Source organism: Lupinus angustifolius, chromosome LG15 (genome assembly GCF_001865875.1).
Source record: "Lupinus angustifolius cultivar Tanjil chromosome LG15, LupAngTanjil_v1.0, whole genome shotgun sequence".
Lineage (NCBI taxonomy): Eukaryota > Viridiplantae > Streptophyta > Magnoliopsida > Fabales > Fabaceae > Lupinus > Lupinus angustifolius.
This window is the reverse complement of record NC_032023.1, coordinates 2,773,500-2,792,841: the sequence shown is the minus strand read 5'-3', so window position 1 is coordinate 2,792,841 and position 19,342 is coordinate 2,773,500. Positions and strand designations below refer to the sequence as shown.

The 19,342-nt window shown below is 32.8% G+C and overlaps 2 protein-coding genes across 6 annotated transcripts; both read left to right on the top strand.

The window, feature by feature from the left end:
* LOC109328476 (heparanase-like protein 3) lies at window positions 2,234-6,359 on the top strand. Of its 4 annotated transcripts, none has more exons than XM_019561958.1 (10): window positions 2,234-2,327; window positions 2,406-2,737; window positions 3,749-3,785; window positions 3,901-4,084; window positions 4,202-4,344; window positions 4,564-4,794; window positions 4,882-5,071; window positions 5,156-5,281; window positions 5,490-5,589; window positions 5,796-6,344. In XM_019561958.1, the coding sequence occupies exons 2-10, from the start codon at window positions 2,483-2,485 to the stop codon at window positions 6,153-6,155; spliced, it is 1,626 nt and encodes a 541-aa protein (XP_019417503.1). In that variant the 5' UTR covers window positions 2,234-2,327; window positions 2,406-2,482; the 3' UTR covers window positions 6,156-6,344. The 4 variants fall into 4 exon arrangements, 3 of the variants coding, with proteins under 3 accessions (XP_019417503.1, XP_019417504.1, XP_019417502.1); XR_002105440.1 differs by lacking the exon at window positions 2,234-2,327 and having other exon boundaries at window positions 2,352-2,737; window positions 5,796-6,218; window positions 6,261-6,359; XM_019561959.1 differs by lacking the exon at window positions 2,234-2,327 and having other exon boundaries at window positions 2,347-2,737; window positions 5,762-6,328.
* On the top strand, window positions 7,516-17,453 carry LOC109328615 (putative ALA-interacting subunit 2). Of its 2 annotated transcripts, XR_002105458.1 has the most exons (11): window positions 7,516-7,725; window positions 8,850-8,992; window positions 11,241-11,302; window positions 11,388-11,462; window positions 11,566-11,682; window positions 13,767-13,837; window positions 14,559-14,856; window positions 15,454-15,743; window positions 16,417-16,475; window positions 16,749-16,830; window positions 17,288-17,453. XR_002105458.1 is itself a non-coding variant. In XM_019562166.1 (9 exons), the coding sequence occupies exons 2-9, from the start codon at window positions 8,917-8,919 to the stop codon at window positions 16,472-16,474; spliced, it is 1,047 nt and encodes a 348-aa protein (XP_019417711.1). In that variant the 5' UTR covers window positions 7,516-7,725; window positions 8,850-8,916; the 3' UTR covers window positions 16,475-16,717. The 2 variants fall into 2 exon arrangements, 1 of the variants encoding a protein (XP_019417711.1); XM_019562166.1 differs by lacking the exons at window positions 16,749-16,830; window positions 17,288-17,453 and having other exon boundaries at window positions 16,417-16,717.

Sequence of the window (19,342 nt, the reverse complement as noted above, 5' to 3'; positions counted from 1 at the left end):
AAACTTCCCCTAGTTTTTATACTTCCATTACACTGACCACCACTGCGTAAGAAATAAGTGTAATCTTTTAAACAAAAAATGTAATAAATGCAATTAAGTTAAACAAAACATGATATATTGTGTAGACAAGTCTACATAATATACAAATCAATGTATCTTTATTATTTTTTGTTACAAGATGCATCAACAATTCTAAAGAAATATTGTTTAAATCGCTCTTATAATATAGTGTAACGAACCAAAAATAATAAAGAAATATTGACTCATATATTATTTGGACTTGTCTTCACAATATATCATGACTTAATTGCGTTTATCACATTTTTTGTTTAAAATATTACACTTATTTCTTATGTAGAGGTGGTCACTGTAATGAAAGTATAAAAAATGAGGGGAGGTTTGTGTAGGTGTAAAAAAATGAAGGGTAGTTTGTGTAATTTCACTAAAACTCAGGGGATGTCAGTATAATTTACTCTTTATTATTTGTAATAATGATACGTTGTTTTTTACTCTGCTTTAAGATCAAAAATTTATGCATACTCACTATTATCGACCAAAATTTTCCTAACACATAATAATTACACAATACATAAATCGAACGTGTGACCACATGCTATAAGTCACTATTTGAGCTTTGTGGTCAATATTTCCTAAATGGTAATAATAATTAAATAGAAATAGTAAATAATACAATAATGTCTAAAACTCATATATCTTCCATTTATATATATTTTTTTCTATTTCTTATTCACAATTCAATCAATTCTAAAAGGAGCCAGTATACATAAATTAGGGGTGAGCATCTCCTTGACTAAGATGAATTAATGTTTGTTCTTAGCCGATGTTAAATGTTAGTAGAGTCATTCGTTTGAATTTGGACCTGATCTTAACTCGAAACTAATCCGACCCTAAATATCGATTAGATCAACCTTTAAATTTGAACCTGACTCTAGACCTGATTAAATATAATGCATACTCATTCTATATAAAGTCTTCTCAATTAGGGGTGTAAGCGTTTCTGGTTTAAACCACGAAACCAATTGAACCGAACCAAACCACAAAATGTGGTTCGGTTCGATTTGGTTATTTTTTAAGGAACCGTTTATGCTCGGTTCGGTTTATGGTTTTAGAAATTTAGGAACCGTTGGAACCGAACCGAACCACATATTAAAGAAATATATACTAGGGATTAGGGAATAATGTTTTATTATTGTTTAAATCCTTCAACCAATTTTCTAGCTTGAATTATCAATTTTTGTGTGAATTGTATGTTATATATGTTACTAAATTGTTATTGAGTTAATATTATATATGTTATTAGTTACTAAATTGTTTCCTAGTTCTTATGATTTGGAATATATTTTCCAACTTATGTGATATTGAGTTTGAAACTAACATATATCATATATTGTTATACATGTATTGTTACATGTGTTACTAATTATGAGATGTAAGATTATAAATGTAACTATTATATATTTTACTAATCGATATATATATATATATATATGTTATTAATCATGAATTGTATTGTTATATATGATTCATAATACTAACGAATGTTGGTTCAAGTGGTACATGCTTAATTCCGCTTAAGCAAGAAACCGAGTGGAACCGAACCATTCAAGAGCGGTTCGGTTCTTATAGTTAAATTTGCGATTAATTGAGTAGAACCGAACCATATGTTTTTGATCCGTCCAGTCACTAAAATGCACCAAAAACCGAACCGAACTGAATTTTTACACCCCTATTCTCAATATTATTTATTATCATGAATATGTAATTTGATATATAAAATGATATATATTATATATTATTAATAACTAAAGAATCAATGATACTTTCGACAAAAAATGTGATATTACTCTAGACACATTTGAATATGGACACATACAAATATGATGAGTGAGTTGCCCATGGGACGGGCCGAGACATGTCATGTTTCGTCTCTACCCATCCCTAAATATTGACTGAGTCTAATCCCTGAACCCGACCATAGACTCAATGAGACCCGACCTTATTCGTGTTCAATCATGATTGAGTCATACCGAATAAGTGTAAAATACTTTTATACTATCACTGCATCATTCGTTTCTAAATTATTATTGACTTTTAAATAAAAATAATACAAACGAGTGAAGAATGATAATTGTGTATAATCTTTACCATGTAGGTACGTAGATTTTATACTCAATATTAAATGCTGTATTGTACATCAATATTACACTCACATTGAATCATCTTAACAATTTCTCCATTATTACATGTATATGTAAGATCCAAATTCACATGAGGTGTGTCTCTTCAGATAACAATTTATAAAAAAGGTAAACCTACCTAGCTAAAATAAAGAAGTAAAGAACACTTGTGTATTATAGTTATTAACTTATTTTCTTTACATGCAGTGAATCCATGGCTACCTCTTCAGTCCTCACCCATTAATGAATATAGACAAAGATCTTGAATTTACTTTGTTCTGAAAATGGGTTCAAAGATTAAGCTTCTGGGTATGTGCATATGGCTATTTTACTTGCCAAGTTTCACCTTCATTGTTGTGAAAACACAGGGTAATGAAAGTGAAAGAAGTGCAACTTTGAAGGGTAGTGTTGTCATTAATGGAAGATCTGTGATTGGAAATATTGATGTTGATTTTGTTTGTGCAACTCTTGATTGGTGGCCCCCTGAGAAATGTGACTATGGAAGATGCAGTTGGGGTCTTGCTTCACTTCTCAATTTGGTATTGTTGTTATTTTTCTTTTTATCCAAATTGTTTTTGAATCTTTTAAGGTTTTTTTAAGAATGTTTCACTACTGCAAATTATTCTATGACAACATAACTATAAGTAGGTTTTATTGTTTGTTAACTAGAAGTGATGTTTTTATTTATTTTCCTAATGCTTGCTTGGGATCTATTGGCACAGCTGCAAAATAATTCCTGTAGAAAAGTTTAATGTTTTATTTTTATTGTTTTCTTAAAAATATATGTTATTATCTACTCATTGGTGAGGATCTGAGGCTAAGTTGATAATTTTATCACCACATAATGATGAGATAATTGCTACGTTTTTTTTTGCCTTTGGCAGATTATGTTTAACAAAAGGATAATTGAAATTAACTTTTGCTGAAATTTCAGGTTTCAATCTTTATTTTCCTGTGTTCTTTAATTAATTAGGTTGGGTATATAAGTGCGAAGCCCCAAATTTGATATAAAGGGATGAGTGAGAGAGTTTACAAGTGAAAAGAACTCGTAAAATCATTGCCTTAAGGTTTTTGGTTAATGTGGTATCTCATTGTAACTCTTTACTCTTCCAATGCCCCAGTGACAATGGGACTCCTCAGTCGTTGGAGGTTCCCCACATACGGGTCTAACGAGTGGTATTAGAGCCAAAATGGCTCGGCTGGGACAAGGTGAGCATGCCGGTAAGTGTATGGTACCCACACTTGAGGGGTAGTTTTTCGGTATGTTCAAGTGTGAAGTCACACATTGGACATTATAGATAATTGGAAGAGTTTATAAATGAAAAAGAAACATGAGATCATTGTCTTAAGGTTTTGGGTTCAAGATGTGGTGTTTCACTTGTGGTTGACTCTTCACTCTTCTCATGCTCGATAACAATGGAACCAACCGGTAGTTGGAGGCTCTCTGGTCGTAGTCGGGTCCAACAAATTAATTAATTGTTCTAATAATATATTGTACAGTTTGTAAAGGGAAGAGAGAACTCAAATCTTATAAATATTATCTCATGCAGGACCTCAACAACAAGATTTTGTTGAATGCAGTGAAAGGTAAGAGACAATTTTGCACCTCTACAATTGTCATTAGCAATTTACTTGTCTCTATGTAGACAACTTCTTTGAGAGCTTAACAAGGTATAACTAATTGCTTTTGAATGTTTTGCAGCTTTTTCACCTTTGAAACTTAGATTAGGTGGAAGTTTGCAAGACAAGGTCATATATGAGACAGAAAATGATCAACAACAATGTACTCCTTTTCATGCTGACACTACTCAAATGTTCGGTTTCACACAAGGGTGCTTCCCATTGAAGAGATGGGATGAGCTAAACAACTTTTTTGAAAAAGCAGGGTAAAATTTGATTCTCCTTATTGTGTTCATGTGTATCTAGGGAGTGAAAAGATTCTCTTAGTTGAGTTGGAAACTATGTTTTTAACAAGTTATCATTATTAAGCGATTTGGTTTCAGGGCTAAGATTGTCTTCGGATTAAATGCTCTTGTTGGAAGAACTATATCTGGCTCTGCAGTTGGACCTTGGAACTACACCAATGCCGAATCCTTTATTCGTTACACTGTCTCAAAGAACTACGCCATCGATGGATGGGAACTTGGTAAGTGTATAATGCGCTTATTACAAATGCCAAATTACTAAAATTGGAAACATGATCTTTATCAAAAGGAGTTTTTTTTAATGTTGCTATAAATAAGATGTCTTCATGAATGTTGATGCAAATTTCAATTACTCTATTGCAAAGCATGATGAATGAAACTCTTGCTTTTTGAGTGCATTTTTATCTTGACTAGCAGCATTGAGCTCTTTTTATTCGCAGGAAATGAATTGAGTGGGAATGGAGTTGGAACTAGTATCTCAGCAGACCAATATGCTTCTGATCTAATCGCTTTACGAAACATAGTTTACAATGCATATGAAGCGATTGATCCAAAGCCACTAATCATTGCACCTGGAGGTTTCTTCTCAGCAGATTGGTTCAAGGAGTTTATAAGCAAATCCGACACATCTTTGGATGTGGCTTCCCACCACATTTATAACCTTGGACCAGGTACTTTTTCACCGAACAGACTAATATTTATCATGGTCTCCAAATTTCCATGAATTAGATTATATTCGAAGGCTACTTTTTATGCAGGAGTTGATGAGCACCTTGTGGAAAAAATTCTTAATCCTTCCTATCTTGATGGAGTGGCAAGCACATTTAGAGACCTCAAAAATGTACTTGAAAGTTCAGGAACCGCAGCAACCACATGGGTTGGTGAGTCAGGAGGGGCTTACAATAGCGGCCATCATCTTGTATCGGATGCATTTGTTTACAGTTTCTGGTTAGTGGTAGCTCCCTTCGACGTATATACTTTAGTGTTGAGGGTTCCTTAAAACTGTTACTAATGTTACTATATCACAAACAGGTATTTGGATCAGCTTGGCATGTCAGCTGCATACGATACTAAAACGTATTGCAGACAGAGCTTGATAGGAGGAAACTATGGTTTACTTAATACCACTAATTTCATTCCAAATCCGGATTACTATAGGTATCAAATATTGAATTTCATAGTTGCTTAAGTCATTCATGAGTTGGTAAAGTTGAAAAACAAATATGCAAGCAAGACGTGCATTTTTCATTGGGATAACATTTGCTGTTTCACAAAGTGTTCCACGTTCTTGAATAAAATGCTTTATTAGACCACAACGTTTCATGGCGAGGATTATAAATTTTGTGGTAATGTGCTTTCTTTGCAGTGCTCTTCTTTGGCATAGACTCATGGGAAGACATGTACTATCAACTACCTTCTCTGGGACAAAGAAGATAAGAGCTTATGCACATTGTTCAAAGCAATCTGTGAGTAAAACTTGTGTCACTATGATTATGAAGTGCATATTTATGTTAGAGATTAATTTAAATGTAGTTTTAGGTTAATGTTCTTTATACTATTAACCAACCATAGATCATACTTATGAGGTAGTTATCGTGTAAGTCAAATATCGTTTTTTTTCCTGTCATCGAATGACAGTGTAAAAATCTTTTACATTACCGAATGCACGCAGAAAGGAATCACAATACTATTGATCAACCTGGACAGCAGCACGACCGTCGAAGCCGATGTGACCTTGAGCAGCACCAAGAATTTCTTGCATAGAAAAATGTCTGATGATTCAAAAGTAGTGAAGCTACCTCTCCATTATGCAACAGAAACAGCAAGAGAAGAGTACCATCTAACTCCACATGATGGGAATATACATAGCCAAATCATGTTATTAAATGGAAAAACTCTAACAGTAAACTCAGATGGGGACATTCCTTCTTTGGAGCCTACATATGTAAACTCATCAAACCCAATAATTGTTGCACCTTACTCCATTGTATTTGCTCATATACCAGATGCTGTAGTTAAAGCTTGTAGTTAGTAAGTGGCACTAGAAGAAACCAAGAATTGGTTTCACTTGGTCATTGATAGAACTACATGGGAAATTATCTGTTTCAAATTTATTGTTGAAGAATATAGTGCTGAAAATTTGTGTTTGGCACTAAGATTTAGATTGTTTTGTTTGGTTCTTATGGATAAGATTGAGTTCATTATCATTACAATTTGCAAATTGAAAGATTGACTTCACCAACCTTGGTGAGCATCTAAGACTCAACATAATCTTTATTGGACCAAGTAATATTGTGGTTTGAGTCGTCGTTTCAACTGTCTCATATCACAATGTCTCGTATCGCAATTGCAGGTTGACACTTGATCAATATTTTATGTTATATTAGGTTTGATCATCATCCACTAACTATAGTTTTCAGATTTAAATATTTTTTAATTTAAACTGTTTTATACGTGAATTAATTTAATAAATTATTTACATTTTAAATTAATACAATTAGACAAAGAGTGTTATATCTATGTACTAAAGATGTATATATGATCAGTGCATCATCCATCATTTATTTGTATTACTCTGTTTTTTGAAAAGAAGTCAACAATGATTGAAAATGAATTGTGGATGATGCAGTGACAATATAAAAAACTCTTACATTATCAGTGTATACATTAGACAAATTATACACTATCAAATTTCTATTTACCAGAATTTCTTAAAGTAGGCCATATTGTAAAGTTTATTTGTAGTGTTGCATGGTATATGTGGGAATCAATATTCTTCGAGAATAAATGAAAGTAAAATTAAATAAATGCTAGCTTGAGAAAAAGGAAAAAAAGAAAAAAAAATGGTGGGGTATTTGAACTATCCATTAGATAGCAAAGGATGATTTTGCCCAAGATTTAGAGTTAAACATTTTATTTCCTTAGTATTAGCCTTTCAAATTTTCTACTGCCAACTTTATTTGTAATTATTTAATAAGATAAATGAAGACTTATAAGTTAGTTAAAATCTTATAAATAATGTATTGAAAATTAAGAGTCCATAAACTAAACTGATAACTAACTTATAGGTATAAAAAATTATACTATATCTTAAATGTTCATAAGCTACTCCAATTCCAAATTTCAATTTTTAACTGTATACACAAAATTAAAATTTAATTTCCCAAAAGTGCTACTATAATTTTTATTCATTTGTACAAGATTATAATATATTATTTATAAGCTACCAGATCTGGCTAATAACTCTAGAAAAATCTAATAGTTTAAATTAATGAGTAAATCTAAACTATTAGATATCTATAGAATTGATTACTAGAGTATACAGAAATATAAAAAACTTAATAAATGGATCTCTATTCATTATTTAATTCGCTAATGCTAATTGCTTTTGTTTTGCGGTAAAAAGAAGAAAAGGTTCTACCCGAGTCGTGAACTCGGTACCCAACTCAGTTCTAACATTCTCCTTTTTTCACAAGCCAAGAATATCATTGTTCCCTTTACCCTAAAATTCTTTGGTATTCGAATCTAACATTCTTCAATTTCCATTTCCTTCTCTCAATTTTTACCATTTCTTCACTCTCGGTATCAACACAATTCTCCAGGTAATGCCGTTTTTTTCCTCATTGGGATCTACACCAATTTATTAATTATTATTATTATTATTATTTTTTTCATTGTGAATAATAGTTAGATTTTAATTTAGTTATGTTAGAATTTATAAATGAGGTTCAATTTGATTGAGTCATGATTATTAACAATAAAGTCTCGTATGATTAGCACCGGGTGGTTGGTTCAAGTGATACATGATTGTTTTCTTGTTTTCAGTTAAACGAGACTTGGGTTCGGGTTCGGGTTTTGTGTATGGAGAAAAATCCTCGGGTATTTTTCTCGGCTCGAATAGTATTTGTCTATGGTGGAGTGAAGATAACTTTTTAAATTTCCTTGTTAAACCAAAAAAAGTGCCCTCATGTGATTGAGAATGAAGATAGCTTGTTATATTTCCTTGTTAAGCATGTAATCTGCAGTTTGAGTTTCTCTATTTTTGTTTTCTTTGCCTTTTCTTCCATCAACTTACTTAGTATCAAGTGAGGTGTGATATAAAGCCTCACTAGATCCCCAGGTATATCATACTAGGCCAAAGGTCAAAGTTCGATTTCTGATAGTGACACTTGTTGGAATGCATCCCGAAAGAGATTATTTTCTTACTAATAGGATGATAGGACTCCTTGGTTAGTTGGTTATACCCAAAAAAATATACATGTATTTGAAATGAAGTAAATAGGGATAGATATCCCTTTGTTTTTTTACAAGGATTTTGGAAAGAGAGTGTGATGCAGGTTTGGGTTTCAAGTCATGCAATTTTTATTAGGCTTGGCTACGTTACCCTGTTTTTATCTAACATACAAAAGTAAACAAATTGGAGTTAAGATAGCATTCATAGTACTAAAGATTGTCTTGTATTATTTTACTGCATTTCAATTACTGAATGCATATGTTTAAACCCCCATTTAGTATTGAAGATTATCTTGTGTTATTTTACTCTCTATGTGTAATTCATGCTATATATAGATAGATAAGAGGTGAAAGTTGTGTTAGGTAGTCGACAACCAATGTGAAACTTTGTCGAACCTGTATGATATGAATCTATTACTAAATGCAAGTTCTGATACAAGCTAACTAAAATGGGCATAGGAATTGATAGATATCTAATTGAATTGTAATGCAGTGTTGGGCAGTGCAAATTGGGTAGTTCATTTGTGGAGTAACACCTTTGAAACTTGGGGAACTGTGACATGGACCTTGATGAAGGGAGTTCCTCAACAGTTAACATAGTACAGGCAATTCCAAGACGCACAACACGACATAGTGGTCAGTTTCCTTTCTTTCTTGCAGGTTTTTATCTATTTTTCTTGGTATAGGATGCAAAACATTTGATTTCTACATGAGCAATGTTAATTACACACATATCACCTCAAGTCTGTACAATTTCCACTGTATGATTACAAATTTGCCCCATCTTGTTTTTCACACTCCTACACTGATCTTGCCACCTCATTAACGAATGATGTGCACATGCCTTTATTCGATCTGCATGGATGATTGTCTCATCTTACTTTAGCTGCAATTGATTAGAAGTTGTGGAAGCCCATTGTTTTTTCTACAAGAAACCTTCCATTTCACATCTTTGTTTTGCGGATGACTTATTCCTCTTTGTTGAGGCTCCCTAGACTAGGTAGATGTCATTGAAGGTTGTTGGATATTTTTTGGGCAAGTTGGACAAAAATTTAATTTTTTAAAACACTAAAAAATGGTTTAGGGAAATATATTGCAGTATGCCCCTTTTTTATGAGTGAATGAACTAGATGGATTCATACTCCTTTTCGCTGACTGACTTACAAAGAGGCTTCATAAGTAAAGGTTAATTCACTTTCTCGAATGGGTAGGTTGATGTTATTTAACTCAGTATTACTTATGCAATGCAAACTGCTCTCATTCCATCTTCTACTTGTGAGGATGCGGACAAAAGTTGTAGGCAATTTCTGAGGTTCATCAGCTGATTAAGAGGGATTAGCCTAGTCAGTTGGGAGATGGTTTGCTTTCCTAAGATTAAAGGGTTGTTTATGGGAGTCTGGGGGTTGGTATGTTTAATTTCGGAAATGTCAGTGGCTGCGGATAGTAAAGTGGGATGTGGTGGTATTAGTTTTGATTCTACTGGGATGGGCCACTAGTTGAGGAATAAAGATAGTGAAGCAGTGTATGGTGGTATTATTCTTGATGCTATAGGGAAGTATTCTTCCTTCACATGCAGCTGCATCTATTGTGCATAGAATTGGATCTTCTGGAGTGTGATCATCGTTGAGTGACATAGCCTTTTGCCTTTTGTTTTCGTAGTGGTTTCCATCTGCTTTCTACCCAAAAAATAGATTTGGTGTTTATATTTATTTACTTGTAAAAAATTGTATTGCATCCATTTAGTAATTATTTTATTAAATTGTTAAATATCTAGCTTGGTGCTATGAAGCTCCCACTGTGCATGGAGTTCGGGAAAGGATTGGACTTACTTTGTGGGTCTATAGTTGGCAACCCTACTTAAGTTTTGCAAGAGTTTGATATCATGGTTTGAACCAGTGTCTTCTAGCTTACATCAGTTACATGTAATCAACTCCAACCCTTGAACTAAAGCCCCCTCCTATTGTCATTTATTTATGTACTTAAAAAATTCACATATATGGTCTGGCACATGCTACATCCTAACTTCTGATCTTTTACATCGTGACATGATTATGGTATGGCCTAATACATAAAAATTGTAAAATCATTTTGTGGAAAAGGCTTGAAATTTAACTATATATTTTTTAAATCATCAAATAAACAGTCTTCTTTTTTGTTTTGTTTCAGAGATTATCCGATTGATATTACAAGTTTGTTTCTACTTTGCATGATATTTATTTTTTGGAAACTCATCTGGAGACCGTTATCATTATTCATCAAGATCTCTTCGATCATTTCTCTTTAATTCATATTTTTGTGGTTTGGAAGGTGCATTATAATCACATTGCACTTAATGATTTACTCTTTACACTGAAAAACAAACCAGAGTCTAACACAACTACAAGGGTGAAAGGGTTAAAAGGAAAAAAAGAGAGAAAATGTGGTGTATGCCAGTCTGGAGAGTCTCCACAGATCTTTTCAATAGAATCATATAGATGCTCAGCTGTTGCCCTACAAATGCAAACATGCTTCATCCGTATTATGATTTCATGAGGATTTGAGCAACATATGGTTTGGGTCCTCATTTCTATAAGCTGACTTTGCTGAGGGTAGTTGGCTGGTGGAATATATTAGGATCTGATAGTGCATCCTGAATCCTGTTTCAATGCATTTTATTCATTTGCTGTCTTCTAATTGAAAATTGACTTTGCATCAGAAAAAATCAAACTTTTTATTTGGCCTTTTACATAGACCACAATGTCAGAATTGTCCTATAGAATGAAATTTGCATATGTTTCTTCTTTATACAAGCTCTTTGTATTTAACTCCTTTTTGCTTTATATTTTTTACCTTCTTAATTTACTAAAAGAAACTTGTACTGAATGTAATTGTGGTGGTTTTGCAGCATACTATCAGTTTACACAGCAGAACCTTCCAGCATGTAAACCTGTCCTTACACCAGCAACAGTTAGTTCTGTGACAAATCCTGAATATTTAATGATTTATTATGCTATAAAATGAGCATGCTAAATGTTAATCGTATTCTACGCAGATAGTTGCTACATTTCTGATGATCGGTTTCATTTTCATTCCTGTTGGATTTGTTACACTCCGTGCTTCAAATAGTGTATGAATAATTTCTACTTGCTTTAATGTTATGCAGTGAATGTTTCCCTTTCTTCAAAATCTTCATGCTTACTGCAATATATATTTTACCTATGGTTTTGTAGGTTGTTGAAATTGTGGACAGGTACGACAATGATTGTATACCTGAAGAATTTAAAAATAACAAGGTTGCATTTATCAAAGATGACTCGCTATCCAAGAACTGTTCACGATTGTTAAAGGTGATAATTCATTTTTTCTTTGACTGTTATTGTTCAGTGATTACCACTGCAGTTTTGTTTGAGCTTTCTGACACGTGCAGTTTAGTGTCACTTAATTCCTTACTTCTCCCCCTTTGACTGAGTGGTTGGCTTGCCCGTAGCATATTGCAAAATTGCCACATAATTCACAAACCTAACTAGTAACTGTGTCTGTTTTTTGCTAATTATTATTATTGATTGAATAATAACATGGACACAAAAATTAGGTGAAACAAACGTTGATCTCATGTCTCTTTTATAAAATTACTAGTTATTATAATCTCTGCTCTCCCTCGACCCTGTGCATCACGGGATCCTTATAGCACTATGCACTCTTTTTGGGATGACAGTCCGTCTGGTGGGGTCGCTGGTGTGAGAAACGACAGCAGTAGGCACTAGGCAGCAGTCAACAGTGGCAGTGATGGTGACTGCTGAGCACGATGAGGGTGACAACCAACAATGAAGGCAAGCTAGGATTGAATGTGGAAGTAGAGTCTCCCACATCAGGAGTTTTGGTACCAACTTCAAATTGTGGAAAAAAAAACTGTATAACTGTTTCTCATTTAAAATATTACAGTTATACTCCATTAATTCTATCTTTCCTATATTAGGAAACCTAATCTTCACAAATATGAAATAATATAAAAAACTATATCATTTATACGGTAAGGTTTTGAGTTCTCGTGTTTTTGTGGTATCATCTGCATTAAGAATGAGGTGAATGTTTATAATGTGGTTCTGAGGATGGGAATTTTGGGAGGAAAGAAAAATAAGAAAATATGACAGGGTAGATAAAAACTAGGATATAATTTTCACTCGTTTTATTGGAATGAAAGTTCGTGAAAATAGACTGAAGAGACTTAAAGTTTTGTCTGCTTGGAAATGAATACAAAAGCAGCAAATACATCAATCAGGCTTATCCTAATAGGTGGGGTCAGATGCTTGGAAATGAATTGATTTGAGTAAATGCTTGAGGTAACACTAGAGACCATGTTTATGTGCTGTGATATTGCATCCTAATAATTTACTGTACATTTTTTTGGTTCAATCAACTCTTGTGCTTTGTGTACACAACTTGGACTATAGAAACCTTCTAAACTTTACTATAAAAAATTGACTCGTGATAAGTTGTCGAAGTTAATATTGGCAGACTTCTCTTTGATTGAAAAAGAAAGTATTTATTAGAGAGAAGAGGGAAAATAGAAACAAGTAATTGAGCAATGGATAACCTATCCTCCTAAAAGAGATAGGAAGAACTAAGAATGAAACAATGGGTTCTTATGATTTGGTTTCTATATTGTAACCATTTCATACAGCAGAAGAAAATTTGAAAAAGATGAGGAACATACTGTCACTTTCAGAAGTGGCATGGAATGATTGTTATAGAGTCGAGAAGACTTCAATACTGAAAATGGAAGTAATTAATTATTTGACACACCCATCTTGTTATTATAACCTTATCGTTGTGTCAAGGCTTACCCTGCCTAGACCTCACTGGGTGGAAGCCTCTTGTACTGGGCCGCCCACCCATCTTGATATTACAGCCTCTTAAGAATGTTACCCTTGAAGAGAAAAGGATAGGATAATATGAATCATGGAAATTTTATATGGTAATGGATGGTGATAGCTTATGTCATTGCTTGAAAGGACATCTTATTTGGGGTGGGGTTACTCTTTTGCAGTCTCTTTGGTATTCTGCTCATGATTGTTTTAGTGGTATTTCCTTGTTAGACATATAGAGGGGTTGGTATGCTTCGCTGCATGTTAGTTTATTAGGTTTTAGCTGTTAATGTTTGTTTTGTCTATGAGGATGCTTTATCCTCTTTCTTTGTAACCTCCTCTTATTTTCTAGTAGTTTAGTGTTTCTTTTTCTGTAAAAAATATATTTCCTTACTTGCTTTTCTGCTGTTACTTCAGTTTCAGAACATACTTCACTTGCTTATTTCTCCATCATTTTAATCGTAATGAATTTTTGGTTGGTACTGAACTGCTTATGTCTTTGCTGAAAGAACTGCTAAGATTTATGTATTTAATTTCTATTGATTGTATCTACAACTTGTTTATAGGTAGATAAGCCAATGAAAGCACCAATTTATATCTATTATCAGCTTGACAACTATTACCAGAACCACCGACGGTAAGGATTCTTCACTTTATTCTTTTAAATGCTCTGATGAACTGTTGAAGAAAAAATAAATATATTTGTATTTTAAGGAACTCATTGCCTAACTTTTCCTTTTATGATTTTTCCTTGTCCCTTTCACATTAATCTCCTTTAATGTAGATGTTTGTTTCTTGGTTCATAAATGGTCTATATATCATTTACTGGTCCCTTCAATACTCATGATAATTTGTTTAAAGGTAGTGCTCTATGAATATATTCAATGGAGGAAAGCTGATTGTTTACCCTGTTATGAGATCGATGGGTTTTCTTGCTTTCATTATATCTACCTGATCTATTTTCATTATTTCTTAGGTTGTATTTGGATTTTGGACACACTATTTCTCGAAAGTAATTCTGGATTTGTTTTCCCCGTGTTTGAATTTCTATCTCTGTTAATTTTATGCATCAATTGTTTGAGTTGAAACAGATCATCCCTCCCATTCTTAATTTTTTTTATAATTATTTCTACCCATGTGGTTGATTTGGCTTTGGACTTTAATATCGTGTACCGTGTCTGAAGTATTTTAGGCCTTAAGAAGGTCTCTTTAATTAGAGTCTATGAAATATATGTTTTCTCCATTCTTGCTTCATTCTTTTCCACCAATAACGAACCTTCAACAATGTTTCCAGTTTTACTTTTCAATTACATTATTTATTTCTCTTCTGCTCATTCAAATCTTCAAATTTTGTCCAGGTATGTCAAAAGTAGAAGCGATCAGCAGCTCTTGCATGGACTTGGATACAATGACACCAGTTCTTGCAAACCTTTAGAGTCCTCTGATGATCTTCCAGTTGTACCTTGTGGGTTGATAGCATGGAGTATGTTCAATGATACATATAAATTCAGTCGTGGGCCATCAGAGTTGAAGGTCAATAAGAAGAATATTGCATGGAAGAGTGATCGCAATCACAAATTTGGGAAGGATGTTTACCCATTTAATTTTCAGAATGGGACCTTAACTGGGGGTGGCAAGCTGGATCCAACTATTCCTGTAAGTACTAATATTTTGAATTGTATATTTTTTTTAATGTTATATGGATCCAAGTATTCCTGTAGAAAGTGTTATATGAATTGCATTATTAGAGAGTGCATGTAAAAGTGAAAAATTAATATTTAGTAGCATATTCTCCCTCCGGACCTTATTATATGGTGTCCTTTAACTATATTACACAGACCAAGGAAGATAGTTGTTTTTCTTGATTTTTTTAAAAAGATACTATAACATTACAATTTTACCCCTTAGTTGTTCTTGGAAATTTTAAAAGAAATATTGTTTCTCATTAATGGCAAAGAAGAGAGAAAAATAAATAAATGCTGCATAGAAAATATGAAGTGTCTTATAAAAAGGACAAAAGAAAACTTCTAGAATGTGACTGATAAATAGGACTGGAGGGAGTAGTAGCTTAAACTGAAGTTCAAGTTTGGTGTTCGGGTGGGTGTGGCATTGGGAATATGCATGTCTTGTATATTACTTTTTTCCTCTTTATTATTATTTATTGTTTTTACATCCTGATTTCACCTTTGAGATTTTCTTCTGCACTGATTCTAGTCAGTTTTATCTGTTGGCTGTCCCGATCCCATATTTCAGCTTAGTGATCAAGAAGATCTCATAGTCTGGATGCGGACTGCTGCTCTGCCTAGCTTCCGAAAGTTGTATGGTAGAATTGAAGTGGATCTGGATGCAGATGATGTGATAGTAGTCCAGCTAATGAATAACTATAACACTTACAGTTTTGGTGGAAAGAAGAAGCTTGTTTTGTCAACATCAAGCTGGCTGGGTGGGAAGAATAACTTCCTTGGACTTGCCAATTTATTTGTTGGCACCTTTTGTATATTGATCTCCATCATCTTCCTGTTGCTTCATGTGAAAAATCCTAGGTAACAATAGTGTTCATAGTTGCCTAAATCCCTTTTTATTACTGTGGGCCTAAGATCACTTTATCATGCAGTTGCTTGGAGGGTGCCAAACACTGCAATTGTTTAGTTTCTTCATCTTGTATAATCTACTGCATGATAGCATTTCGATTCTTTTATGTTTGTTTCCTTTACTTTTGCTGATCTGTTAAGTTATTAAGATATTCTTCATTGTACTGTCAATAGACAAGTGTTAAATCATCGTAGTAATCAAGGCTTGTGATTTAATAAAAGTTAATAACATTTTTTTAAACTGATGGTGTCAGTGTCATAAATTCACTGAACCTAGAGTGTGTCGAAAGATTAAATCCTGTTTTCTGTGGAGCAGAAGCAAGAAACCTCGTAAATGAATATGAATAATCCAAGACTTCAGAAGAAAACATGCATGGATATGAGTGACATATCTATACTAGTTATTGTAATTGTAAATTAGAACTGTATTTTTAGTCATGGAATCATATGAAACTGAAAGCATAAAAACGTATGGCATAGAAAAAGAATGAGAATGTGCATAACATGATCATGAAGAATGCCCAATAAAGATAGCATGCTCTGCTCATTTTTTAAATTTATTCCCCCAAACAATTATTGAGCCTTGATGTTGTTTAACTTTTATGTATTTTTTCTCTTTTGGCAGACCTTATGGGGACACAACCTACTTATCTTGGAACAAGAAAAGTATTGCTAGCTTATAAGGTACACCTACAACAGTAAGATTGGTATTCTTGTCAACAATGCTATTGTATTTGATTGTCAATAGTAAATCAGATCAAACATCTCCTTTGGGTTTAACTATATTGGAAATAGAAACTATGTGTTCATTTATTTTGCAGCGTGTTTTTACAGCGCTGATTTGGTTTATTAAACCTTAAATGCATGGGTCCCTTTCACATAACAATCTATAGCAATGAAAATTATCCAGATTGTTTGATAGTTTTGCATCACATTATTTATTATTTTGCGTGACAGAGCAACCTATTTCTAGGGGTGGAAATTGAAGGGCCCTTTAGTTTTTGGTTTTTCATTTATAGTTTTAGCCGATTGAGTAGATAATGGTATCGCCACTTTCTACACTATCTACTATCAAACATGATTTTGAGTTTGTTTTTCATAAAACTGTGATCAGTGAACAAGGAATTATAGACAAAAAATTAGGAGTGTCATTATCTTCACCCAATAAAGTATCTGCTGAAGCTTGTAATATTTTGGAGAAATTTTGCTTCGAGTTTCGATCTCTTTTATATAGACTCCATGTTTTTATACTGAGTGCATAAAGTAGAGGAGCTGATCAAAGACCAATGACTGCTTGTTGACAGATATGAACTTCAGTCACATTGTAGGAAAAGGCATTTATATGATATACCATAAACCTAAATGAGGTATATACATACAAGAACCCTACAACTATACAAAAAAACAACAAATTCGTCTACTAATTATTTCCCAAGTAGTTGCCCCTTTAAATATTTCCGAATTTACTGTCTTTGTTATGCTGTTAACAGCTGACCAATTGTTTCATAAGCTATATACTAATTATGTTAATCCTGTCAAGGTGTGTACAAGTCTGTTTACTTGTAACTGCATTCTGCACAGAATCAGGGTTCACTTCAATGTGTTTTCCACATGATTGGATTACTTGCAATATGAATTTATTTATGCCTAGCTATTATAGTGGCATAGTCATAAGATTTTCATATGTAGCCCCAATTCTTTTGGAATAGCCTTAAACCAAATTAGCACACAAGTAATATAGTAGTATGATTTGGACACTATATTCAGCTTCAGTGCTCCATCTAGAATTGTTTGCTTCTTGCTCTTCCATGTTACTAATTACCTCCTACAAAGGTGCAAAAACTCAAATGGTTATTCTTTCTAAATCTACCTTGGAATATGGTATTGGAAATGTAAAAGTTGTATTGTCATTCTTATTCTAGAAAATAGTGAGTTAATATTACTTAGGAATCAATTTTTTTGTGGCTTAGGAGTTATCTAAATGCACTGCATTCATTTTTAACTGTATAAATAGATCAATCTGATAAGTGATTTCTCATTTAAGCATTCTAATACCATAATGTCCCAAATATAGTTAGTCCCTCATAAACAGCCACCAACCAGCCTACCTACAGAGAACCTTCACTTTAAACCACCTCAAAAATCTCTTGACAAACCTGACCGGTCAAGTGGCGCCATCGGAATTTGCCTTATATACTGCCAAAGCACAATCGTGTTATCAGCGCATCTAGGCTACACGCAGTCCTATCGTCGTCCAAACATCATGCCACTGGTTCTGATCAACTTGTCACCCTCTCTTTGACTTTGTCTAGGTGGTTACATTCTCGGTCATTTGTTGTTTGGCTAATGGGTCTGTTCCCTTCTGTGGTTGCTGTTTTATGTATTTTGCTTGTTTCTGTACTTGCAGTTATATGGCTTCTGATTCTTTGATGACTCCTCTTAGCTTACATAGAAGGTCTAATACTTTCATCTCTATTCTAAAAATCTCATTTTGGTTGGTTACAAATGTATTAATAATTTTAAGGAGATATTGTTTAAATATACAAAAAAGAAGAATAGTTTCATAATCCAAATTCTATATGGAAATTTACAAATGATCAATTTATCATAGCTAATATATGATTAATTAATTTAGAATAAATTGCATCAAAACCCTTTAACTTAATTACATACATTACCATTTTTTGTTTAAAAAATTATATTCATCTCTCTTATAAGGATAGTTATTGTAATTATGTATTCAAATTAGGAGTATCAGTATAATTTACTGTAGGATATTAGTATAATTTTACTCTAAATATTACTAACAATCCTCTATGTAATGGTTTTATTGTTGTTTAATTATACAAGAAAAATAGTTCTACCCATTTTCCATGTAATGCATACATTTTGAATGATTCAAAGAATAAATTTAGAGAATGTAGTTAAATTTAGAAATTGTGTTAGGCTCCAATTCCAACCAATAATTATGATAAGGGATGTGCATAGAATGATAGGGAATTAAAATTAGAAGCAGTATAAGTATTTTCCTTATGTAATATGCATAGTGCATTTACGGGATATGCTCTTTGTGTATTCCAAGTGCACCGTCTCAGCAGCAAAATGTGTTTTAAATTATAATAAAGAAAGAAAGAAAATGTATAGTGGGTAGTGTAACGGTTTTATATATTGTTAGTTCATATCGATTATTAATTTTTAATTATTATTAATTTAAAAAAAAATATAAATAAATGATATTGATTATGGTGTAAGTATATAGATGTTATACTATTATATATACAGTAAAATTAGATTTTAATTTAGGTGGTGTGTAGTTGATAACTTAAGGTTTATTTTATAATACAATTATTTGCTGTGGGCAACGCATAGGACTCACTATGTGGCATTGTATTAGAGTGAAAGAATTCTGTGAACATATATAGACAAATAGTAAAATATTGACAATACAATAAAAATACAATAAAAATATAATTATAATTAAAATTTAGTTATAAATGATAACATAAAAATATAAATATATTTGTTTCTAAATATATATTGTATATGTGTTC